At 41.5% G+C, this 27194-nt stretch overlaps 3 protein-coding genes across 3 annotated transcripts in view; all 3 read left to right on the top strand.

The window, feature by feature from the left end:
* cul3b (cullin 3b) overlaps positions 1 to 7401 on the top strand; it is a 31962-nt gene extending 24561 nt beyond the window's left edge. Inside the window, exons 12-16 of the mRNA XM_080429672.1 lie at positions 294 to 390; positions 1765 to 1899; positions 3566 to 3752; positions 5340 to 5485; positions 6010 to 7401. Of these exons, the coding sequence (XP_080285798.1) occupies positions 294 to 390; positions 1765 to 1899; positions 3566 to 3752; positions 5340 to 5485; positions 6010 to 6141 (697 nt within the window). The 3' untranslated portion in view covers positions 6142 to 7401. The remainder of the gene's footprint in view (positions 1 to 293; positions 391 to 1764; positions 1900 to 3565; positions 3753 to 5339; positions 5486 to 6009) is intronic.
* Positions 7402 to 9570: 2169 nt separating this feature from the next.
* LOC308085927 (sec1 family domain-containing protein 1-like) lies at positions 9571 to 11484 on the top strand (the record flags this gene model as incomplete). Its single annotated transcript, XM_080429242.1, has 1 exon — positions 9571 to 11484. The coding sequence occupies one exon, from the start codon at positions 9571 to 9573 to the stop codon at positions 11482 to 11484; it is 1914 nt and encodes a 637-aa protein (XP_080285368.1).
* Positions 11485 to 13074: 1590 nt separating this feature from the next.
* LOC308085926 (carboxy-terminal kinesin 2-like) lies at positions 13075 to 25222 on the top strand (the record flags this gene model as incomplete). Its single annotated transcript, XM_080429241.1, has 16 exons — positions 13075 to 13104; positions 15399 to 15504; positions 16608 to 16649; positions 17280 to 17342; positions 17464 to 17659; positions 18456 to 18621; positions 19597 to 19764; positions 20666 to 20770; positions 21312 to 21392; positions 21804 to 22004; positions 22651 to 22773; positions 23225 to 23363; positions 24027 to 24109; positions 24548 to 24630; positions 24961 to 25036; positions 25205 to 25222. 16 exons carry the CDS (start codon positions 13075 to 13077, stop codon positions 25220 to 25222), a joined length of 1680 nt encoding a protein of 559 aa, XP_080285367.1.
* Between the last annotated feature and the right edge of the window lie 1972 nt (positions 25223 to 27194).

Genomic DNA, 27194 nt, shown 5'->3' with positions numbered 1-27194 from the left:
ACGGACATGTGAATCCCGCCCACTACATTTGATTGGGTAAAGCGCGGCCTGCTTCCTGATCTGAAGGCACGCCCACTTGTAGCCCAGTGTGTACATGTTACGACGAGCCTTCACGACAGATTCTCACGCAGTGCAGAATCTGTTCTTGAGAGATTACCCTAACCCTGACCTGTAGTCAATATAATATATTTTTTGGCAATTGTTTGAATTTGAATTCCCGCAGCACAGCCTAATTACTGCCTGAAATATGTTTATAGTTCATTTAAAGTGTGATTCTCTTCCTTTCCCTTTAGATTTTACCTTGCCAAGCACAGCGGCAGACAACTCACACTGCAGCATCACATGGGTTCTGCAGACCTGAATGCAACCTTCTATGGTCCAATCAAAAAGGTACGCGCCACCTTAAAGTGGTATGAAGCTGAATTTCAAACATATTGGGCCTTATCAGGCCCAAAATGCGCAAAAACAGCGCAAAATGGCGTACAGTACAGCAAAAATTGGTCTAGTTGGTCTTAAAAAGAGGTGTGGTCAGGCGCTTTGTTGGTGCAATGCTATCTTGAAGGAGCAGAAAGCAAAATCCTGATCTAAGACCCGGTACAGTATTTTCCTGCTATTTAAAGGTCACATTAGGTTCACCGGTGCATTTTGGCAGTGATTTTCAAACTTTTTTTATTTCAAGGACCCCCAGATTGATAAGCATTATGCCCACAGACACCCATTTGATAAAAGACTTTATGAGACCCCGCACGAAAAATCCTCAGTATTAATTTAACTCTGACATACAGACCCCACTTTGAGAACCACTGAATTTTGGCCTTTCCTCCAAGAGCTATTATAAAAGCTATTATGGGCCAATGCATTAAATACATGGCTATTTACACGGTGTATCATGCCATGAACAACAGTGGGTGATATTTTGTTCAATTGAAAGTGTGTGCTGTATTTGGATTACATTTGGATTGCTGAAAAGGCGATTTAAGATGTTGGGATAGGTCCCAGGTGGAACATTACAATGCAGCCTTCAGAAGGTCACAGCATTCTTTGTAGCATTTTGTGTGTTTCATAACATTTTGACCTGTGTGTGCTGTTGTTAATTGCCATGTCCAGTAGGTGGCTCCATGTCACAGGACAACTGCTGTGAACCCAACTAAGAATGAGCATGTGATTATATTAAGTTGATACTGTGTCAACATGTTTAATGCCAAACGTGTGCAAAACCGCAATCTCTGTATGTCACCTTACAAAATGATAGCGTTGAATGTTTGTTATATTCTTTTCAGTTATTCTAAGTTACGCGTCGCATACAATGCTGGCGATTTGGAAGAACTACAGTATGTCCTTTTGAGTAAGGGACTAGACTAGATAATTTTTATATGATACAACAGAAGATAGATGGATACCTTTATTGATCCCGTGGGGGAATTTCAGTCGCCCAGAGGCAGCACAGTAGTTAAGAGTTACAGGTACAGAGTAAGGAAAGGACTGTCCTATACGGCAATACAAAGGCAAGAAAAACAAGAAGAAGCACAGTCATTACAGAACAACATAACGGTATACAATAGTATACATCTATACAACTATCCTGCACTATGCAGAAAACAACAAGAACACAAGGTTACAGTGTCCTCACCGTATCCCGCCCCAAAACAAATAAAGTGTCCACATAAAGAAAGACTGAGATGCAATAGCTAGCTGAGAGCCTTCACTTGGCGTATTGTGTTCAAAGACATGATGTATAAGTGTGCCATGTTTGTTCCTGTCCAGGAGGACGGGTCGGAGTCCGGGGTGGGAGGGGCCCAGGTGACAGGCTCCAACACCAGGAAGCACATCCTTCAGGTCTCTACCTTCCAGATGACCATCCTCATGCTCTTCAATAACAGAGACAAGTCCACCTTTGAGGTACAGCACTGCATCCCATAAACAAACACACTTTTTTACACTACAGAGAATACATTTTCAGGTCAGGATACCAATATTATTGAAGCTGATAATAATTAGACCCCCCATGATTACACAGAGAAGAAGTCGGCTGAGAACAATCCTGATTCCACGGAGAACAATCCTTGATTCCGCGGCTTGATAGTTAAAGGGATACTTCACTTTCACATAAAATAAACATTAAAAAAAAATATTTAAAAAAAATGAAAGAAGTTATGGCAAAATAAAGGCCCCCTCACACATTAGTAGGACACTCTAATGAATTTTCCATTACTTTTTTCATTTATTTTTAATATATTTTTTAAATGTTTCCCCCCGCCGAAAGTGAAGTATCCCTTTAATATTCCGTGGTCATTAACAACCACCTAAAACAATGTGGAACCTAGTAATTGAGACAATTATTGGTTATAAAATAATGAACATTTTCTTTGTCCCTCTTGGGCAGATTTAATTTGCAGCATAAGTTCAGCATTGTAAGTGCAACAAAAACATACTATCATAAAAAAGGTTTTAAAACACACGCACTCTGTCTGTCTGTCTGTCTGTGTGTGTCTCTCTCTGTGTCTTCCCTCTTCTTCAGCTTCTCTTTTTGGTTACAACTAATAGGGTATTTATTTACATGTGTCATACAGTAGCCTACTTACTGCCTCACGGGGAGTGCAGGCAGAAAATAAGTAAATAAATAAAGTTATCTTGTAAAAACTAAAAGAAAAGCAAATACTGTAGGAGAGAAAAATCAAGCAACGTTTGAGCAGATGGCAGAGAATTTAAAACCGACAGGCACATTAGGATCAGTCACTCTCCTTCTCACTCTGTCTGTCTGTCACTCACTCACTCACTCACACACACACACACACACACACACACACACACACTCGTGCATCGCTCCATTATGCCCAAACTTCCGGTATTATGACTCTTGCTGAATTTGCTTTGAAAAGCCTGCCGGCTTCCATATTCCATTTTAAATCAGCACCATCCGCTTTAGAACCTGCCTTTTCCAAAACTATATCCACACAACACAGCACATGCACGCACGTTGCACTCGACCGTTTCCGTATCCTGGCCCGCGACCGGGATGAAAACTACAACAATTCTCCGTCATTCTGCTTGTTTTCTGCACCGTGCCTTGTGTTCCACGGACGGCCAAGAAATCAGCGGGCGGCCGAGAAATCAGCGGTCATTTCCTCATCGGGAATCCTGGGGGGTCTAAATCATGCTTCAATAATATGGGGGATTCCTTTCCTGATTGGATAAAATTGGTATCCCTACCTGAAAATGTATTTTCTGTTTACTAAAAAGCTGGAGAGACGGGGAGACCTCTGTTTCTGAACCAACACTATATATTGTCTCCGTCAGGTGGAAACCTCCAAAGCTGTTACTTTTCAGGACTCAAATTCAAGTAGTAAAAGTAGCAGATCCACAAGCTTGTAGATCTGCTACTTTTGATGCTTTTGTGTGACACACAGTAGTAGGGCGTTAATTAAAAATATATATGGAGGTTTCTGTCCGACAGCTACGATATATAGAAATGTTTACTATCGAAATATAGAGCATTGACTTTTTTAACCAAAAAAAAACAAATATCACTCGCACCACCTTTTTACCCCTTCTCCTCACGGCGCAGGAGATCCAGCAGGAGACAGACATCCCAGAGAGGGAGCTGGTCCGGGCGCTGCAGTCGCTGGCCTGTGGGAAGCCAACGCAGAGAGTTCTCACCAAGGAGCCAAAGTCCAAGGAGATCGAGAACGGCCACGTGTTTACAGTCAACGACCAGTTTACCTCTAAACTGCACCGCGTCAAGATTCAGACAGGTAGGTGGACTGTGGTGTTGTCCCAAATAGAAGTGCAAGAGATCTGTAAAAAAAAAAAATGCTGTAATTGGGGGCGATCCCGATAGCCAAGTGGTTGGATCACATATCACATGGGGCGCAAAATGCCCTGACCAGTCCCTGGTTCGATATCCAGCTGGCCAGATCTTTTACTGCTTGTCACTTCCCCGAGCTCTCTCAATATTTCCTATATATATTCCTCCTCCTTCTTGGATGTTTGATTTTTTTATTTTAGCGTTATTAACACATTAACCGCCAAGAACGTAGTCCTACGGTCCGTTAAATCCAACTGTTAAGCGCCGAGACCGTAGCCCTACGGTCCACGGTCTTTTCGCGCTATTCACTTCCGGGTTCACTTTCGGAATTTTTTTGATCCACTTCCGTTTCCGGTTTGATGACCGGAAATAGAATTATTTGGGATCCGGTTTTGACGATCACGTCCGCTCTCGTTCTACAGACGAAACTGAAACTCAGTTCTCTTCCTGTAGTTTTTTCTCCTCGCATTTCACTGTTTAACGTAATCCGCTCTAACTACAACATGGATACCCCGTTTGACACGTGGTCTTCACTGGGAGATACAGTGGGATGTCGCGGATGTAAACAGACCTTGTACGGCTCAATCTTAAGGATTTTAACAAGATCTATGGCGACATGAAAAAAACAAAAAAACAACAAAAACACCTTGGCACTGGTGAGTACATTATGAGATTAACCTCTGGCGGTCGATGTGTTAACACATTGGGTGCCAAAACCGTATATATACGGTTTTGGCCATACTAACGTTGAGTGCCAAAACCGTATATATACGTTTTTTGACTTCACAGCAACAGGAGATATCACTCCTACAAGATTTAGACTCCAATCCACCTCCTGGTTAACTTATGACTTCAAAAACCTGTATCTCGGCTCCTGTGTACTTTTTTTTTTTACAATGTTAATTTAACTATTTTCAACTGGCTGCAACTATGGAACGGATTACCGAATGTTTTTAATTTCTTTCCCCCGATTGTACGAGACCTGTATGTGTGTAATGAGGGGATCACCGTGAGGACGGTGATCACTGAAAATATTTTGTGACTACTTGAAAAAGGTTCAAAAATTGTTAAAAATCCTGGCACTCAAAGTATAATATTTTAATAAACCTCTGGCACCCAATGTGTTAAAAAGGTCTTAAAAGTCCTTAAATTGTCACTTTAGAAATGTGCAGATACCCCTGTATACACTTATACTGTATGTTGGTTTACTGTTGAGTGAGAAAACAATGTTGCAAATTAAGCTAATCATTTGGGGACCACCCCCCCACAGTTTGGGAACCATTGCTCTACGCTGTCTCTCCGCTTTGCGTCATCTCTCAATGTGTAACGCGTGCAATGTTGCCAGATTCTGTGAGAGAAACAAGCAACCAGGTCTAGGAAAACCATCCCAAAAGAAGCGACTATGGGCCACACGAGCACTTTAACATATACATCAGCTATTTGAAAATAGCAGATCTACAAGCTCACAATGCTTATTATTATAAGCAGATCTGGCAACCCTGAACGCGTGTGTCCTTTGTTGTGCGTCTCTCAGTGGCTGCTAAGCAGGGGGAGTCGGACCCAGAGAGGAAGGAGACGCGGCAGAAAGTGGACGATGACCGGAAACATGAGATCGAAGCCGCCATCGTTCGCATTATGAAGTCCAGAAAGAAGATGCAGCACAACGTATTAGTAGCAGAGGTCAGTCGACAGCCATACAGGCTCCAGTCATTTGTCCTTTCTACCCACAGACTATATAGAAACTTTGCCGTCTCTCATCATGCATGTCTCCTCTCATCTCTTTACTTCTTTCCTGTCTCACTACTATATTATGTATCGTTGGTGTCGGGCAGAAACCTCCTGTTTTTCATAAATTAACGCCCTACTTGATCAGACTAAAGCGTCACTCAAAAGTAGCAGATCTGCAGGCTCGAAACGCAGAGCTTCCTGGAGCTTGTCGATCTGCTACTTTTGCAATTTTTGAATTTGAATCCTGAAAAGTAACAGTTTTGGACATATGAGGTTTCCACCTGACAGACGATATAATAAAAATGCTGTAGAAAAAAAATCTAAAAAAGAATAATGAAATCTATTTTATAGTAAATTATATAATACTCACTACAGCTTGGAAAAAGTTGATAATGTTGGTGGGAATGATGGCGAAGATGACAACTGAGTGACTATAAAGGTACTGATGTGCTTCGTTGTTTGGTCTGTCTCTCCAGGTCACCCAGCAGTTGAAATCACGATTCCTCCCCAGTCCTGTAGTCATCAAGAAACGCATTGAAGGACTCATTGAGAGGGAATATCTGGCACGGACGGCGGAGGACCGCAAAATATACACTTATGTAGCATAAAACGATGAGTGAATTCCAATAAACCCTTAACACCAAGTCAAGAGAAAAACTTGAGAGCCTTTACTTGGACTGCAATTGCGTTTGAAAGAACTTGATGGTCTTGTCCATTGATTCTGGGAATACACTGGGAAGCTTAACTTTTCTTCCATGAAAATGTGTAAAAGAGAAAAAAAAAAGTTGCATTCAAAAGGCGGGGAAGGATTCTAGCGATGTTAGATTTCTTCCGCTGCGTTGAGCTTGAACGGACGGGGATCTAGCTTTGTTACAGATTCATGTTTCTAATGTTGCCTTCGGAGAAAATCGAGTTGAGTGCGTTACAGCTTAATTGGCGTTCCATTCTAGGAGGGGAAAGGTGAACGAGCGAAAACGACAAAATGTTACTAAGAACGTGAGCAGCTTCGAGGAGACCAAGAAAATATTAGAAATTGATCCCTGGTTTTAAATGTTGATGTAAATGTGTTCTGTTTGTGTTTCGTGGCACCATGATGGCTGTACAGGTTGTCATACACACTTGGCCTTTTTTGTCTTCCTAGGGCTTTTAAAAAGAATAAGGTATGGGGGTCTCCTATATTAGGCAGTTTTAACCACTAAAGCCCTATATACTTTGTCGTACGACAAATAGCAGATCTATAAGCTTACCACGCCGATGCGTTGTAAACTTGTCAATCGGCTATTTTTGAGAATTCTTTCAATTTTCACCTATTTATGACATGCCCAAAATAGGGTTAAAGTGGTTTTAAGTTCTTGGGAATGGGGGGGAGGGTTAACATGAGTGCTTGATTTGTTTTATCATGCAAATTTATGTTTTTAGTATCTGGCAAGACAATTCAAGTGCATCTCATGTCTATTTGATGCCACATTCAGATGTTCGGCCCAGGTCTGGACTGATGATGTTGACGGCATGCTCTCCTGTTGTGGATCGGTTTGGGGAAGAAGTGACATAATGCTCTATAAATGGTGTTTTTTGGTCTATATTTTTCTGTTCTGGCATAAAGCAATGTTGGATCAACAACAGCCCAGAGATTTTCTCCTCTCCTTGAGTGAATGGTTCCTCCCAGTGCAGGTTTAAAAGACACGTTTCTTTCCCCTTTATTTTATTTTTTCATTCTCCAGCTGCATTTGGAATGGATGGAACCGATTTAGCGCCATGTTCTAATGTGTACAAATTGTAAAATAATTGTTATTGTACTCACTGCTAAGGTGGATTGTACAGGGCCTTGTTTTCATCATATTAAATGTAGAATAAATGAAATGAATGTGTGTTTTTTTTTGTACTTGTTTGTGAGTGTATTGATTTATACTCTTACAGTATGTTGAAGTAAGAGTAAGGCCCCTTGCACACAGATTACATTGTATTCGCACATAACGCACAGTTAAAGCGAACACACACTTGCCTCTGTCTTGCACATCTACTCTTGTCTGATATTGATATTGACTGATGTTGTTCTTCTAATACGTGACAGGCCGTGTTTTTTTAAATTACATTTCTATCATATTTTTTCCATTTTCCCTCAAAATTCAATTTTAGTAATGGTAATTGAAAAAATACGACCCCCTCACTGCCTTCTCCCACATCACTAGAACCAAGGATGTGTGTTTTCAATGAATCTATCATGGTTAAAATGGAGTTTGAAGTTACAATGGTTTTGTATAGGAAAGGGGCGTGTCTGATAAAATGAATATCAAATATCGAAATACTGAATCAATCATGTGTGTGATACTCACAAAAGTCCGAGTAGATGTTAAAATGACCCCAGACATGTTTGAAAGTGAAATATCCCTTATTCCCCACATAATTTGATAATTAACCATTTCAAAAAGAAAATGTCAGGATGCCAACACAGCACATACAGAATAGCAGCTATTGTTTCAACATGGATGATAAATGGGCATTCTAAACATTTTGTAAAACGTAAAAGGTCTCTATTGGTATCCTTTATTATTTTTGAAATATTGATGTCAGTTCGGCATTCAGTGGAAACGATGACATTTGAATAGGCTAGTATAGCTATTCTGATTTTAGATTATAGATGGGCACGGATTGGGAGGTCAGAATTTAACTACTTAACCCAGATTGTAGTAGCCAAGGAAGGACCCACAAAATGATATTTATTTGGCCGTGAACTCCCCCATCTGAAAATGTTTTGTCCCAGGGACCCCCAGAAGAGAAGATTTGTGTCCAAAACTGTTACTTTCTGTACTGTTACTGATTCAAATTCAAAAGCATCAAAAGTAGCAGATCTACAAGCTCAAAACAAGCTTGCAGATCTGCTACTTTTTATTATTTTGTGTGACGCTGTAGTATGATCACGTAGGGCATTAATTTACAAATAAACACAAAAAGAGTTAGAATATGGAGATAGGAGGTTTCTGCCCTACAGCAACGATATGTACTAAGCAGTACCCTTGTCTATGATGTCAGAGCACTTAGTGCAGAACCCATTTTAGAGTATGATTCAGTCTATGACGTCAGTAATATGACATATCGATGACACGCCAACTTGGGAGAGTTCAAGTGTTTCAACCAATCAGCTTGAGAGAGTTTGAGGATCTCCATAAATCGGCAAATGTTTCAACCAATCAGCTTGAGAGAGTTTGAGGATCTGCATTTATGGGCAACCAATATGTCCATATATGGACATAAAAGGTGCAAAGTGCAGAAACGGGTGCAGAACATCCTGCCGATGTCCCGCCTATGTCCCACAGTATGTCCATATTCAGGCTAGACAAATGCTTCCATTTAATCAACTAGCGGCCCTCATACCTACGTCTCACGTCGATCCGACCAATATGCCCACATATGGAGATCTCTGTATCTGTCAGTCCTGGTCCCTTTCATGCCCATATATGGAGATCGCTGATATCATCAGTATATGGCCATATATGGGCATGCCCCTTTTGTGCCCATATATGGAGCTGACTGATTTGTTTGCGCCTGATGCCCTGACGAAACATTTAGGTTAGACAACACACTCCATATTTGGGTGTAGCTGCATTGGGAACTCCTTATATGGTTATGGCTGAGTCATGGTGACATGGTCCTCCCATAAGCCAATTTTAATATAAAAGATATGTCACATAACATTGTCAATACCTGTCTCAAAGCTATTAGTCCCAGGCAGGATATTAATATTATTATGAAGTAGATCTGCTGTTCTGCAGCAGAACACATATCTTACAGTGTGCATTCACCGGCCCACGTTGGATTCATGAATATAACATGCCTTTATTCAAATGGAAAGAGAACGGCAGTCGTTGGAAGTAGAACTGTTTTGACCGGAAGGCACCTGCGCAAATCGGCCTTGTTAGGCACGTATGGTTGTGTTCTGTGAGTAGTGACATCGGACAGCCCTTTATAATACAGTGTGATGGTTGCACGTGAATAAACTTTGATATTCGGAGGGCTGAGTTCCAGGACGATACGGAGAAATGGCCTTGTCCCTACGGGAGAAGCAGACAGCTGCCCTCAGGCGCATGTTGAACTTCAACTCCCCTCTGAAGACCACGATAGCCGAACCAGTATGGAAGGTATTGATCTACGACCGGTTCGGACAGGACATCATCTCCCCTCTACTGTCTGTTAAAGAGCTCAGAGAAATGGGCATCACACTGCACCTACTGCTCCATTCAGATAAAGAGCCCATCGCAGATGTCCCATCCATTTACTTCATCATGCCAACAGAGGAGAATATAAAGAGGATTTGTCAGGACCTGCAAAACCAGCTGTACGCGTGCTACTATCTGAACTTCATCTCAGCCATCAGCCGCAGTAAACTAGAGGACATCGCTAGTGCTGCCGTAGCTGCGAACGCTGTGAACCAAATTACCAAGGTGTATGACCAGTATTTGAACTTCATCACTCTGGAAGATGACATGTTTATTCTCAGTCATCAGAACAAAGAGCTCATATCTTACCATGCCATCAACAGGACAGACTTGGTGGACAATGACATGGGGTCCATCATTGAGTCGATCATGGACACCATTGTAGACGGTCTGTTCTGCTTCTTCGTCACTCTGGGCGCGGTTCCAATCATCCGTTGTCCCAGAGGGGACGCGGCAGAGATGGTGGCTGTAAAGCTTGATAAGAAGCTACGCGAGAACCTTTGTGACGCCAGGAACAGGCTGTTTACCGGAGACAGTACGGCCGCGGGACAGTTCAGTTTCCACAGACCTCTGTTTGTCCTATCTGACAGGAACCTCGATTTGGCCACGCCCCTTCATCACACCTGGACCTATCAGGCGCTGATCCATGATGTACTGGACGTCCACCTGAACAGGGTGACCATAGAGGAGGAGAGGGTGGGGTCAGAGGCATCTTCTTCAGGCGACAGACCGAAGAAGAAGAACAGGAAGACGTTTGATCTCACGGCAGCGGACAAGTTCTGGCAGAATCACAAAGGGAGTCCGTTTCCAGAGTTAGTGGAGTCTGTCCAGGTGGAGTTGGACTCGTACAGAGCACAGGACGACAAAGTCAAAAGACTCAAGAGCATCATGGGTCTGGAGGGTGAGGATGAGGGAGTCATCACCAGCATGCTGTCTGACAACACAGCCAAACTCACCTCTGCTATGGGTTCTCTCCCCGAACTTCTAGAGAGGAAGAGGTTAATCGACCTCCATACTAATGTAGCTACAGCAGTTCTGGACCACATCAAGAGTCGTAAGCTGGATGTGTACTTTGAGTACGAGGAGAAGCTGATGAGTAAGTCTACTTTAGATAAACCACTACTGCACATCCTCAGCGACCCGGATGCCGGAACACCAGAAGACAAGATGAGGCTGTTCCTCATTTACTACATCACATCACAACAGGAGCCCTCCGAGTCTGACTTGGAGCAGTACAAGAAGGTTCTGCTGGATGCAGGATGTGACCTGTCGCCTCTTAACTACGTCAAACAATGGAAAGCCTTCAAAAAAGATGCATGCTACTCCACCCAACTATGGTCCAGTGGAGTCAAACCCATGGGTCTGTTTTCCAGAGTGATGAATTCTGGTTCCCAGCTTGTGATGGAGGGGGTACGGAACCTGGTTCTCAAGCAGCATAACCTCCCAGTCACACGAATCCTGGACAGCCTGATGGAGCTGAAGTCACATCCCGAGACCGATGACTATCGCTACTTTGACCCCAAGATGCTGAGAGAGAGTGAGAGCTCCATCCCCAGGTATAAGAGTCCATTTCAGGAGGCCATAGTGTTTGTTGTTGGAGGAGGAAACTATATTGAGTACCAAAACCTGGTGGACTATACCAAGTCTAAACAGGGTAAGAAGGTGTTGTATGGCTGCAGTGAACTGTTCAATGCAGCTCAGTTCATCAAACAGCTCTCACAACTGGGTCAAATGTAATATCGGAAACCATCAGTATATGAGGTGAGGACGATTTAGACTCTGGGGGCAAGGGTTAGTGTTTCCAGGCTTCTGTTGGAACCAGCAGATATCCGGGCCAAGAAATCCTCTACCATGCGTTAGTCATTGTTAATCTGATTAGCAAACTGAGAGTTAAGAATGGAGTCCAGAGATGATGTGTACGACCACATTGTTTCACAATACAAGTAGCCAGTTTACATTCAGTTAAATAGTTCGTCAGACGATAGTGATGAGTTCCAAGCAGGTTTTGTGTTGACATCGTATTTTGGGAAATGCATTTCGCCTCTTTTACTCTTCACACAGACTGTTTACTTCCTCACTTCACCAAAGCCCGCTCAATCGAGGTTGGTATTCGGAATACAAAGGACAACAAACGCAAACCAGATCATCTCTGACACCAAACATATTTTCCCTTGCCTACAGACGAGGCAGAGGCAAAAGTGCATTACGCCAAAAATGAACACAGTGGTGGAGGAGATACGTGAAATTGTCCCAAAAGTGCTGTCTGCTATTTGTTTCAAAAAGCTTTATACCTTTGCCAACATGTATAAAGTTGCAATGTGACATAGCTCTGTTAACACAATGCTGTACCCCCTCCAACTGTACTTTCCCCAATTTTTTTCTTAAATAGTTTTTATTATGTTTTAACCCTTTGGCAATGTAAATGTATGTTTTATCATGCCAATAAAGCTCTTTTTAATTTGATTTTTAACGCTTTCACCATAGGCTTGTGGTATGAGCAACACTATGTAGTGCACAATAAAGTATTAAACCCCTTTAAAGTTTAAACCTAGTGACCTCTAGAGCCTTCTCTCTAACCTCTGTTACTCCCCTTCAAGTCTAAGACCAGCACTTTATAACCTTCTCCTTCTCTCCCACTCCTACCTAAATCTAACCTCAAACTGTCATCACTCCTCTACTCTCCTTCCCAGTCCCCGTTAACTGACTGACTGCATCCTAGTCTCCACTATTTCATCTGCCTTTGGCTTTGACTGTCACTCACTGCCTTCTCTCCTCTTGAAGGAGAGCTCCTAACGCACACGCGCACACACACGTGCGCACACACACACGCACGCACGCACGCACGCACGCACGCACGCACGCACACACACACACACACACACACACACACACACACACACACACTGGGACACTATCAAATTGAAGCTGTTAAATGATATTCGTGGGGTTCTCTCTCCTGATGGATAAAACTATTTTAACAAAAACTTTATTTTTTATTACACCACCTTTAAATATTGTAGGCAACTCATAGCAAGAGTGCAGCGCTACCGCTACGAGCTTGTAGATCTGCTATTTTTGAAAAATCGTAAAAATTTGAATATATCTTTAAAAATAATAATTTCAAAACATTTTCCAAAATATTTTCCAAAAAACTATTAGGATTTAGAGGACATTTGTAGAATCGGCCTCAGGTCTTAATGGGTTAATAATCAATTAAATGAAATCCCCCCTCCTCTCTCTCTCACTGACCAGCGACCAATCAGGAGCCACCTTCCTCTATAAAGGCCCAGAGGTACCACCTGGATTTTCGTTTACATGATTGAAGCAATGGCGTCTTCAAAGAGCAAAGACAGACAGGTATGTGTTACCAAACGTTGCTACTTTTCTACACTCTTGATAGGTGGAAGAAATGGGCCTACTTATACTTGCAGTAGCCTTCCTACCAAACGTAAAAGTACTCATTATGCAGACATTTGGCCCTAGTATAACCACATTTAACAATTAGAATTTGGAGGAGTGGTGATTGATTAGTAGCCTAATTGAATGTTTACAGGACCCCAAACAAAACAAGCCATAGTGCTTTCTTGGGTTTTTATCCTTAATAGCATCCTTTTGTATGAAACTGCACTTTCTGTGCTTTTTTTGCACAAAAAAAAAAGTATTCAATCAGTGGTGGAAAAGGTACTGATTTTTTTTTACTTAAAGGTAGGGTAAGTGAGATTTTTGGGTTAAAACAAAAAGTATTTTGTTAAAAGGTTAAAATACTATATTCTGATTGTAATCATTGCTATAGAGTGTTTGTTCAGTAACGGGAGTCTCCCCGTCTCTCCAGCTCTTTAATAAACAGAAAATAAATTTTCCGGTAGGTGTCAAAATCTCAGCCAATCAGGAGAAAGTACCAATTTTTAAGCTTCATTTTTATAGTGTTCCAGTTCAAATTTTGCCTGCTCATTTCTTAGTGTCATCACTTCCAATTTCACTTGTTTAATCTGTATCCTGATTGAGTTCTCTATCCTGATTGGATAAAGTTGGAAATGAAACTGAAACGGAAACGAAAATGCATTTTCTGTTTTATAAAGAGCTGGAGAGACAAGGAGACTCCTTTTACTGAACAAACACTCTATAGCAATGAGTACTATCAGAATATAGAGCTATTTAACACTTATTTTAACCAAAGAAAATCACTTACCCTACCTTAAGTAAAAGTATCAATACTGCAATATGGAAATACTCTTAAGTCTGGAATTCAAAATGTACTTGAGTAAAAGTACGAAAGTATTGGCATCAAAATGTACTTAAAGTACCAAAAGTAAAAGTACGCCTACAGCCTACTCATTATGCAGAATGTCCTATTTAAAGTTTTGAAATGTATAAACATCTTATGAAAATCAGACCTTCAAGCTCTCACTGCGTCGGTTGCCACTCATTGATTGTGAGCTTGTAGATCGGCTATTTTCAAATAGATATAAAAAATGATTTAAATTGAAGCTACTAATGTGCACTTCTTTCTTGGCTTAACTTATTTTTTTACACCATTGCCATGGGCCTATAATAGGCCATTACTACCTACATTCTCCCTCCAACCTTAATTGGCCTGAACGGTTTTGTGTTTTTTGACTGAAGGTGAGGACTGCGAGCCATCTGCTGGTTACCTCCAGACCTCCTACTGGGGGTAAGTGTTCCATAGTGTCCGACGTCTAAACGCACCATGTTAGCTGTATATTAGGCCGTTTAGCTCAGTTGGTCAGAGCGTGGTGCTAATAACGCCAAGGTCGCGGGTTCGATCCCCGTAATGGCCACTCCGTTTTACTCGTGTATATCTTTTCGCATAGTATTGTATATTTGGCTGTCATTAAATGTTTCGAATACACATGGACCCCAATGGAAACAAGCCATAGTGCTTTCTTGGGTTTAATCTAGCCCTGGTCCAGAGCGTTAGTGAGAACTCACTAACGCACTAACGCTCTGGACCAGGGCTAGGTTTAATCCTTTTAGCAGACCTTGTATAGAATTGTACTTTCTGTGCATTTGTTTTGCCAACTGTTAAAGTAATCTCAATCTGATTGAGTTTGCACAAAAAACACAGGAAGTACTACAGTTTAATACAAATACAATGCTAAAAGGATTGAATCAATCAAAGTAAAAGTATCAATACTGCAATACTCTGTTACTAGTAAAAAAGTACGTCAAAATGTACTTGCGTAAAAGACAAAGTAAAGTATCAAAATGTACTTAAAGTACTCATTATGCAGACTGTCCCATTTCACAAGTTTCCAAATGTATAAAAATAGTTTGAAAATAGCAGATCTACAAATGTGAGCTTGTAGATAGTCTATTTTCAAATGGCAGAAATGTGTATATAGGGCTGAAGTGGTTACTGGTTGTTGTATGTTTTGTTATAATCAAAATCTACAAAGTAACTAGTAACTAAAGTTTTCAAATAATTGTAATGGAGTAAAAGGTATAATATTTGCCTCTGAGATGTAGTAGAGTAGAAGTAAAATTACTGGAAATACCTCAAAATTTTACTTAAGTACAGTATTTGAGTAAATGTACTTAGTTACTTTACACCACTGCATGTTTGTGGCTATGACAGTTTTCAAATGATTAACAAATCTCCTACCCTCAATTGTGCCTTCTTTCTTTCACAGCTAGAGGGCGTGCACAGCCAGTTCACACCATGGGGGCTGCTACTGGAGGTCCCACTGGAGGTGAGACTGCTTGTTTGGAATGACAGCCTGATATTATGTGTAGCAAGTAGGTCATGGTCCTCATAAAAGTCTGTAGTAGATGATTTCAAATGATGTCATACAAATATGAACATAGTTCAGCTTTTGCTAACGCAGTCTGTACCTTTTTATTTTTAATACAATATTCAATCAAAGTTAAAGATATTGGGCTTAACTATCACAGTTGGCTAATGTTCCATATAGCCATTTCACTAATGCCCAGTAGGGGTGCAACAGTTAATGGAAGTAATCTGTTTAATCTATTGTCAATTTTAATAATTGATCATTGATTGTGTTTTTTTTCTTTAACTTTAAAAAAAATATATATATACAAGCTCTAGATCGACAAGCTCATAACACTGCTGTGGCATCCATGTTATGAGCTTGTAAATCAGCCGTTTTTGCCATTTTTGTGTGACACATACGACAAAGTAAAATGGGGCTTAAAATGTTTAATGAGACTAGGTGATTATAATTATTGCTAGAGGTTCTGGCCGCTACGCAGCCCTCACACCTACATCGCACCACCGATCCGACTGAAGCGTCATAGTGTCGAGGGCTTTGTCAGAGTACCCGTCTGTGTGTCCCTTTTGTGCCCATACTGTATATGGAGATCCCTGTGTCCCTTACATGCCCATATATGGAGATCCCTGATATATTTAGTATATGCCCATACCCTGTATATTGGCATGACCATATATGGGCGTATTGGTGGTTCTTGGTAACTGGATAATCCATCCATATATGCCTACATTGGTCGGATCGGCGTTTTTGGACAACCGCATATCCGAACGACTCGATGGCGGGCACCACACTCCCTCGAGTCCTTCCCGATGCCCAGTAGCCAATTTTGATATAGGATAATGTTTGCCTTGATTTATTGATAACGTAGAATAATCGTTGACACAATCAGCAGTTGCAGCGCTACTACCCAGCACAAATGCAAGAGGTCCAATGAAATGAGGTCTTCCATTTCAGAGCTGAAGTGAATGTCACACTGTGCTGTGTGGAGCGTCATTCAGAAAGTCATCCATGTTAAAAGCTGCCCTGTAGTCAAAATGTGACGTCAAACGACAAATGTCAAATAAGAGCTGGTCTAACATCAGATTGTGTGTTTGTGTGTCCTTACAGGTGTCCCCAGAAGAGACGGGGCATCCATGCTGCCGAAAGCAGGTAAGACGTTGGGTTAATTCCAGTAAATGTTTTCCAAGGCTACAGGAGAGGTCGGAAACGCCACGTTCTGCGACGGTAACGGCACTGGCCTAGGAGACTAACTGGAGCAAGTTTTGACGAAAGTCAGTTAGTCAGGTTGCAAGTGTATGAATAATCGGTGGTTCTTTATGTTTCAGTGTGACCAATCTGACCATACCATCTAAAAAGTTTAGTCTGTCAGGTGGAAACCTTATGTCCAAAACGGACTTTTCAGGATTCAAATTCTAAAATGGCAAAAGTAGCAGATCGACGGGCTCAAATCGCGCCGCGCTTCGAGCTTGTAGATCTGCTACCTTTGATGCTTTTGTGTGATGCCGTGTAGTATGATCAAGAAGGGCATTCATTTACGAGAAGAGGTTTCTGCCCGACAGCAACGATGGGTAAGTTTCCGTCTGGGCAGTATGGGCGAAGACATCTACGTACAGTCTATTGTGCTCTTTAGATGCCTCAATAAAATGGTGTGCACGTCAAAAAAGGTTTTCCAAAGTCAAATCTCACTCGCTCTCACTGACTTAAATGCTTTCCATCAAACTTGCGGCACCAGTTTGCCTCTCATTGCATGGAATGTGTTGTGTGCTGGACTTGTGTCAGATTGTGATTCCCAAACAGTTAAAAGCGGACCAACAGTCCCTGCCTCCTCCATCCCGAAAGCAGGTGAGACATTATTTTTCCGCACCACTGGCTGCTCAAAAGAGACCTGAAAACGTTTGCTTTTCGTTCAGGGAGGAATGTTTTTTTTCTTTGTTTTTGTCTTGCGTTTTCAATGTCTCTGCAGCGGGCGCAGTGTCCAAGCGGCCTGGCTGGGACAAGAAGGGCATGGTAGACGACTTGACGGTAAAGCTCGCCAAAGCCCAGAGCGACGCAGAGTCTGCAGAGCGTGAGAACACTATGCTTAAGGACTCGCTGAGTGAGAGATGCACCACACAACGCAGTCTGGAGGAGAAGCTCGAGAGACTGGAGAGCCAGATAAGGTTTTTTTTCCCATGTCATTATGGGTGGAATAAGATACTGGTTCACAAAGTGGGGTCTGGGGACTCCCAGGGGTCCTTGAGGGTGTTCCTAGGGGTCCCCAGCAAAATGAACAGTTTAAACCATTAAGACCTGAGGCCGATTCTACAAATGCCTTCTGAAAAACGTTATGTTGCTGAAACCTCCATATTTTAACTTTTTGTGAATTAATGCCCTACTAGATCACACTACAGCGTCATACAAGTAGCAGATCTGCAAGCTCGACATGTGTCACGAAGCGACGCGTTTTGAGCTTGAAGATATCGTTGCAGTCAGCAGAAACCTCCCATCTCCATAGTCCAACTTAATTTGTAAATTAATGCCCTTCGTGATCATACTACAGCGTCACACAAAATAATCAAAAGTAGCAGATCTGCAAGATAGTTTTGAACTTGTAGATCTGCTACTTTTGCTATTTATGAATTTTAATCATGAAAAGTAACAGTTTTGGACATATGGTTTCCAGCCGACAGACGATATATCCCAGTTTGAATGAATTCTTGAGGGAAAATGGCAGCTCTACAAGCATCGTGACGCGTTATGAGCTTGTACAGCTGCCATTTTTGACAAATCTTTAAGGATGTCCCTGCTACAAAATCCTTTTTAAATGGATTCATCAATTTGGGGGTCCTTGATAAGAAAATGTTTGAGAACCACTAAATTCAGGGATCTAAATTATGTTCCAATAGGCATGTAATGTTGGGATGGCATAAGACAGTGGTTCTCACCTTTTCTAAATGATTTGAATCTCCCCTCCAGCGAGGTGAAGGGGCAGCAGCAGGCTCTGTTGGAGGAAAGATGCAAACAAGCAAGTACGTCAGCCGAACTGGACAAACGGAAGGGACCTTTCCTCCTTCTAAAACAAAAGTGTGAGGCCATGACGACCCTCGCATCAAGTCAGCAAGCTGGGCTGGAAGAGCTGACGGTATGAAGGGCCTCAACATTGTATAGTGTATATGCATGTTCTCTCTGTCACCTTGTAGATGGAGTATTCATTCTGTCCCCTTGTAGATGGAGTATTCATTCTGTCCCCTTGAACATACGTGTGTGGTCTTTCCTGTGGTGGACTGTAAAGTACAGTATATATCATTGCTGTTGGGCAGAAACCCCTAATTTTTTGTGTTTTTTTCGTAAATGTATGACCTACTTGATCATACAGCTTCACACAAAAGCATCAAAAGCAGCATATCCACAAGCTTGAAACACGGCGCGACGTGTTTCGAGCTTGTAGATCTGCTACTTCTGCTACAGTTGGACATAATGGTTTCCACCCGACAGCGATGATTTACTTGAGTACATATTTTGAGTATCTTTAATTGAGTTTTTTTTTTTTTGAATACTTGCGTCCGACTTACACTCAGTACATTTCAAAGACAAAAATACTGTACTTTTGACTTTCTAGGAAGGAGGAAAAAGTACATTATGAATTATGTACTATTTCAAATGGTGAAAATGGCCTAAAATGGCCTATCTGCTCACAACGCAGCTGCGACAAGTTGTGGGCTTGTACAGTGGCTATTTTCACTAATATTTTTGGGGAAAATGTCTGGAAAACTTGTTTTGGAAAAATGTACGCTGCAATGCACTGATAATTAAAAACAAAATGTACCTTGGAATACTTAGTATTTTTAAAAGCAAGTACTGCAGGACTTTAACTCGAGCACAAATTCGATAGAGCAACTTTGCACAGTTGAGTTATATTTCGATGGGATATACGGTTATTAAACTTTCATAGACTATTTAATTGTCGCAATAATTGCTTACAGAAATGTAATTTCTATTCATAATGTTAGAACTTTTTTTCCCCAACATTATGAATAGAAATTACATTTCCGTTTTGCTTTTAGGCTTCGTGAATTTAAAAATGTTAATCCACCACTGGTTCTCTGTCAACTTGAAGTTGCAGAAATCCCTGTATGACTACAACCTGGACCGTGTCCGCACCCAGCTCAGGGACACCGAGGAGGACCTTGTCAGCCAGCAGGCGATGGATGCGCACCTGCACGGCGAGATCCTCGCTAGTCGCGCTACTCGCCGTGCCCTCGAAAACGAGATGCATGACCTCCAGGTGAGTTTCCATACCGCCAAAACCTGCTCATTCATAAAAAAGCATCCCATGGTTAACCACTCAAACCCCATATGGTTGACCGAGTCCCCCAGGGCTCTATGCTAGTGTATTGTCTGTTATCGTGGGGAAAGCTTTTGCTGAAAATGGCCCCTGCGACGCGTTGTAAGCTTGTAGCTATTTTCGGGTTTTCCAGCTTTCCCCACAATACGGATGCTGGGGTTTAAGTGGAACCACTTATAAACCCTATATAGCTTTGCTGTTGGATGCAAACCTTGTATGTCCAAAACGGTTAGTTTCCAGGGAGAAAAAAAAAGGGGGGGGGGGGGAACTTGTCTTCCAACCTATAATGAATATAGGTTCAATATTCATTATTTAAATATTTCTAAAACCCACAGACACTTCACCACTTAAATGTTTCTATAGCAGATCTATGTAGATCGGATATTTTTGCTACTTGTGTGAATTATTATTTCAAAACGTTGAAATATTTTAGTGGCTATCTATGTATTTACAATATGTCTATGCTTGTTGAAAGTGGGGATTTTAAAAAAGCCAAGGGAACACATTTTGCTGGGGACCTCCTGGAACCCCTCCAAGGACCACTAGGGGTCCCCAGCAAAATGTGTTCCCTTGGCTTTTTTTAAATGGCAGCTATACAAGCTCGCAGAGCGTCACTTCGTGCCGCACTCTGCGAGCTTGTACATCTCTGCTATTTTTGTGTTTGGAAGATTTTGAATCATCTTTTAACAAATCTTCTCTTCTGGCGGGTCCCTGGCACACAACCTTTTCAGATGGGTGTCCGCGGCCAAATACATCAAGTTGGGGGTCCTTGACATGAAATGGTTTGTGAGCCACTGTTTAAGATGGTATCTAAAATTAATGCTTGGTTTCTGGTCTGTAGGGCAACATCAGGGTGCTGTGCAGAGTGCGTCCTCCTGTGGATGGAGAAATGAGCTGTATCCCCGTCCACGACATGAGGTCACTGACTCTGGTCAAGCCTGAGGAGGTTAGAATGCATCTCACCATGGAATGTCAATATTTAGAGTTCCTGGTTACTTTAAACTTGGTTAAACCTGCATGTTAGTAAAGTAATTTTCACCGCCAATCAACTGAACCAGTGTTGTGTAGTCTGCATGCGGAGGCAGGGAGCAAAGGAAATAAGTAGTTTGTACATTTTATCCGATTGCTGGTCAAATGCGTCACCTGACGTTAGACCAGTAGTTTGTGAAAACTGGGCAGAATTTTATCCCACAGTATTTGGGCAGTTTGACTGTAAATTATGTTTATCCTTCACTCTCCTAGGCCAGACAGACAGGGTGTCTGCAGGTTATTGTATTCATAGGCACTAAATAATTTGAGGGGGGGGAAAAAAAAATCCAATTAGCATATTCCTTTTAGTTGACAAATTAAAGTTGTGTGTGTGGAGATTACTTGATCTCTCTTAACTGTGTTATGTTTTAATTCAGTTTGCTTCAAAGTCTTAAAATATATTGAAAGTGTCTTAAGGTCTTTTAAAATGAACTAATCCGAGTTTGCTGAACCTGCAGATGGCAATGACCGAAGACCGACAGAAGCCCTACTCCTTCAGGTTTGGCCAGGTGTTGGGTCCCCATGTGTCCCAGGAAGAGGTACACACACACACACACACACCCCATTAACCTTGGATATGAATGGCCCTAAAGCAGTGGTTCTCAAAGTGGGGTTCGGGGACCCCCAGGGGTCCTTGGGTTCCTGGGGGTTCCCAACAAAATGTGTTAATATAGCATCACCATCATTTTATCCATTGGCTTTTCAAAAATAGCAGATATACAAGCTCACAGCGCATCACTTCGTGCTGCGCTGTGAGCTTGTACATCTGCTAATTTTTTAATGTTTTGAAAATATCTGTTATCAATCGAATGTATAAATCTTCTCTTCCGGGGGGGGGGGGGGGGGGGTCCTTTGCCAAGTTTGGGGGTCCTTGACATGAAAACGTTTGAGAACCACTGCCCTGAAGTAATTCAAATGAGTACATTACTGGATCTTTGGTCCTCCTGCAGGTCTTCAATGAGATCTCCCTGCCCGTCCAGTCGGTCCTGGATGGAGCCACCGTGTGCTGTGTGGCATACGGACAGACGGGCAGTGGCAAGACTTTCACCGTGGAGGGTGGTGCCACGGAGGAGAGCAAGGGGCTCATTCCCAGGGCGCTGCAGCAGCTGCTGGAGGGAGGGAGGAGACGGGAGGAGGAACAAGGCTGGCAGGTCTGGTGCTGTTTTGATTTCGTTGCTCCGATCTCCATATAACTTTTGTGGGTTTTTTTTTTCTGTAAATGAACGCCCTACTTGATCATACTACAGCGTCACACAAAAGTAGCTATGATCGACTTTTGCTGTGTTTGAATTTTAACCCTTTAAGACCTGAGGCGATTCTTTAAAAAAAATCTAAATCCTAACAGTTTTTGGAAAAAAATCTAAACATTTTTTTTTTCACGATTTTTCAAAAATAGCAGATCTACAAGTTCATAGCGCGGCACTCGGTGCCGCGCTATGAGCTTGTATATCTGCTATTTTTGAATAGCCAAAGACATCTAAAGTGACACAGATGCGTTCCAGGTATTAATGGGTTAATCCTGAAAAGTAACAGTTTTGGACATGAGGTTTCCACACGACCGAGACTATTTGCTTTGGGCTACTATTCACATAGATCTTTGAATTGTTTATTATTATTATAATAAGGTACCAGGGGGTCCCCTGCAAAACGTGTTAATAATGTGTTACAATCATTTTAACCATATTTTATACTATTCAAAAGCCATGGGGGGAAAAAAACGATAAGTCAAATCTTTGAAGGTCCCAAAATGGCCCAAAATGAAAGTGTTCTAAAAAGCGCCTGATCCTCTCCCCTCAGTACTCCTTCAAGGTGAGTCTCGTTGACGTTTGTGGGGAGACGCTAACAGACTTGCTGGCCAGCGTGGTGGACGAGGGGGCACGGCAGGAGGTCTGCAAGGTCATGGTCACCTCAGAAGAGGAGGTAGGGAACCGTGGTTTATTTATTAGGATCCCCATTAGCTTTTGCCATGCCAAAAGCTAATCTTCCTGGGGTCTGGCACAGAGACATTGGGAATAGATGAGGTCACTTCTCTAGGTCTGCGACTATCCATTATTCTCAAGGATTATATATTGATGACTTTGCCGGTAAATCAAAGTGCGTTTTTTTTTTTTCACAAATGGATGTGAAGAAATTACTTTATTTTTATTTTTATCGATTAGTCTGATTAATCACTTAAGCCCTATTTTATGCTTCATCGTACCACAATGTAATGCAAAAAATACCTAAAATCGCTGATCTACGAACTCCCAATGTGTGAGCTTGTAGATTTTTGATAAAGTTTTGGGGATTCATTTTATTTTCCCCTTTTCAAATGTTAATCTTAGTTCCATTAACTGTTGAGATGACGTTCTACATGTTTGATCCTCATCAGGTGCGTCACGTGATGGATGCAGCCACCCAGCGTCGTGTGGCTGCTGGGGCCGGCATCCAGCAGCACTCCTCTAGTGCACATTCACTGTTCCACCTGGATGTGCACGGGACAGACCCCAACAGGCAGATCCAATACCACTGTGAGTGTTTGCTTACAAAAGTAAATCGAAATTGCCAGTGTCTTTAGCAATTTCGTCAACAAATAAAAACTAGACTAAAATGTTAGGGAGAGACTAGCGGAGAAGAGATCCAGTAGAATGCAAGTCATTCCATGCTTGGTTGCGCACAGGTTTCGCGCTCCGAGAATAGCCGATCTACAAGTTCACAACGTGTCTGCGACACGTTATGAGCTTGTAGATCGGCTATTTTTGTTTGACTAAATATTAGTCGTACATTTAGTTAACTAAAATCTTATGACTAAAATATGACAAATGGAATTCTATTCAAAACACTGACATTTGAAAAAATTAAAATAATAATGGACTTAATTGTAGTCTTAACCACTTGGAAGTCCTATTATATACTTTGTGGTACATGGTGTCACTCAAAAATTGTGAAAATGGCCAATCTACAAGCTGACAACATGCCACATTGCGACGTGTTGAGCTTGTAGCTACATTTTCGATATTTTTGCTACTGTATTTAAAAAAGGAAAATGGTAATGACCATTTTTCATTAAAATGTACTAAACGATGTTGCACCCTCAAGAGCATTTTCTTACAAAAGTAACCTGTCCAAAATTTCTTCTGAGACATTAATAAAGAATTCCTGCATTTTTCCTACACACTGGGTGTGTGGTTCAGCTTCCCTGTGCCTGGTGGATGTGACTGGCAACATGCAGACCCAGGACTCCCTCGTCAAAGCCATCGCCACCCTGGTGAAAAAGGTGTGTTTGTCACGTCTCAGTTATGTTATTAACCAACTTAAACCATATATATTGACTGGGGTCCTCCAGGGGTCTGTATTTGGTCCGCTCCTTTTTTCCCACTACACCAAATCCCTTCACCAGAAATGGACCATCTACATCTGATCTATGCGACTTGTTTTGAGCTTGTAGATCTGCTATATTTGCCAAAGGTTTGCATCTTATGCCCAGAATAGAGCATGTGGTTAACCACATGATCCCTAGCATCCCTATTCTGGGCGTATTTCTAATGAGTGAAAATAGACAAACACTTGTCGAAAATTGACAAACATTTGGTGAAAATGGATACATATTTGGCATAGGAATGAAATGTATACGGTTTAAGTGGATAAAAGGCTTGGTAATGGTCCGTTTCTGGTTTGGGATCAGGCTAAACTGATCTCGTCTCTTGCATTCAAGGACCGCCAGCGGACTCCGAATCCCTCCAGGAAGTTGCTGCACGTTCTACAGGGATGCTTGGGAGGTCGTATGAAGGTCAAAACGTGAGTACGCTCAAAGATATTCACCATAAAAAGTAGTAGTTCACCCACAAAATTACTTATTTGCTATCAATTACACACCTTGATAGAAACTAAGAATTTTTTTGAGTGAACTACTCCTTTAAAACAGTGGTTCTCAACCAATAATCTGATCTGGGGACCGGCCCACCCCCCACCCCGACAAGCACTTGGACATGTTTGAAAACGAGGTTGGCTGGAAATTAAGTGCTTGTCAACACCCAGATGTTTTTTAAATTCAGGCATTATGTCAAATTTTGTAGATGAGGGCTGAAATATCTGGTCTTGTCTTTCTTTTCCTTCACGATCCACCAGGATCATGTTTGTGACTGTCTCCCCGGAGTGTGGGAACTTTGAGGGGACATTAAGCTCGCTGAGGCTAGCCAGCAAGGTGAGTGACACTAACTGGTGCCCTTGATTCCTGATTTATTGGGTTTTTCCTCAACAGCTGATGAGGTTGAACCGTTGAAATGCTTCCCCGGCATTCATACTATACATTTTTGTTTTTTATAAGGTTGTTGGTTGATAGTCTTTAACATTTCACATTTCTTTCTTCCAGATGTTCCAGATGCCATAATGTTTTTGTACAGTATGTTTAGATTTTTTTAAAGTTGTCCCAGGTATCTAATAAAGGACTTAATTTAATCAGGAGTGTCTCGGATGTCTTTTTTTTTTTTTTAGTTCCACACTAAGACTTATTTTTTCGTCCACTTGGCCCCATACAGCATACTTTGCTAAACAAATAGCAAAAATAGCTTATCTACAAGCTCATGGCACCGCATTGTGAGCTTGTAGATCAGCAATTTTTGCTCTTGAAAATTGTACATTTGTTTAACAAAAAAATACGTTTTTGCCTATGACATGCCCAGAATGTGTACGCCAGGGATAATGTGTTAAGTGAGCTGGACAGTCACTGTTACTTGATTACGTTCATTTATTTTATCTCTTCATTTGCACAAGTTTTAAATCGACAGGAAAACAAATGATCAAACGTTCTAAAAATGTTTTGCAGGAAAAGGCAATTGTACTTGCCCTTCAACCTGATTTGGTTTCCAACAGTGCTTCTGTTATTTCTTGTAATGTAAGGTTTGAATCCTAGCTTTATAACGCTGACCTTACCAACCTACTACTGGAACGATCATACACTATGTTGACAATGACGGAAGTTATTAGTTTAGAATTCAACACACTTTTGGCTGTCACTTTAGTTCAGAGAACTTGACATTCTTTGTAATGTAACATCATCCCGTGCAGTACCTTTGGTACCACAACCAAATGAACAGAGGATAAGTGTTAACCTGCTGCAGTTATCATGCATGATGGTTAAAGATGGTGTGTATAATAAATTGAAGCTTGGGGTTCCCGCTCCATGCACATATACTGTAGTGTTCCAATTTTGTGTGCTCTATTTTTGTTTTGTTTAATCACCTCCAATTTCACTTGTTTTATCCTGTATCCAATCCTCCTGATGGGATTAAATTAAATTGGTATCCAAACCTGAAAATGAATTTCTGTTTACTAGGGATGTTACTCAACACTAGCAATGATTACTATCACAAAAACATGGGAGATATTTAAAACACTTTCTAACTAAATAAAATTCTCACTATTAAGCCATCATGTCAAAGATGATGCACTCACTAATGTATGTTTACACGGTAAAGTAACATCATTGATTAGACATTTTGTCAGACAATGGTTTAAAAAAATGCTCTCCTCTCAAAAATATGGAAGAGAATGTTTCACCTTGACATTTTTTTTTAAAATATTAACTCGTCATAGAGGTCCAGTACCACACTTCCTAGTAGCCTACAGGCCTTGCAGAAAACTGTCCTAAAAAAAGAGAGGCCCGCTACAAATGCAAAACGGACATGATTTTAATGCTCTTAACGTGGATTTAAGGGTTTAATATTCAGGGTTTAGAGTCTCCCAGCCCGCCCATATAGGCCCTCTGCACTTTTAATTCTGTGGACCCCGTCTGGACTCAGTCCTTTGTCTCCTCACACCATCTGCTGCTGTGATTATTGACAGCTTTAGATTAGGTTTGGAAGCAGCACCAGCTCAGTTTCTGGTCCCTTTCGCCTAGTGTTGAAATACTCTGCAGTGTAAACCTAAATGTACTTACTAGATACCAGTGCTTCTCACCGGTATCTCTCAGTTTTGTGCCAAGGGCCCCCAAAGATTATATGTATTTTTGCTGTGGACCCCCATCTCAAAATATGTTGTGCCAGGGACCCCCAGAAGAGAAGATTTGTGTTTAATACATTCCAAATTATTCAAAAAAAGTCCATTTTTGATTAGAAAATTTATAAAAAATATGTACACGCTTGTAGATCTATTTTTGAATAGCAGATTGAATATGGATTTAAAAAATAGGTTAGAATGATTGTAAGTACTTTAGCTCTCTGGAAACCCTCCCAAGTACCCCTGGGGGTCCCTGGACCCCACTTTGAGAACCTCTGCTATATAATATTGGTTCTCAAAGTGGGGTCCTTGGGGAGGTTCCAGGGTCTGCCCAGTGCCCACTCCCCAGCTAAAGGGGAACAGTT

The sequence above is a fragment of the Gymnoscopelus braueri genome, assembly GCF_963280865.1.
Source record: "Gymnoscopelus braueri genome assembly, chromosome: 5".
Lineage (NCBI taxonomy): Eukaryota > Metazoa > Chordata > Actinopteri > Myctophiformes > Myctophidae > Gymnoscopelus > Gymnoscopelus braueri.
This window is presented reverse-complemented; position numbering and strand designations above follow the sequence as displayed.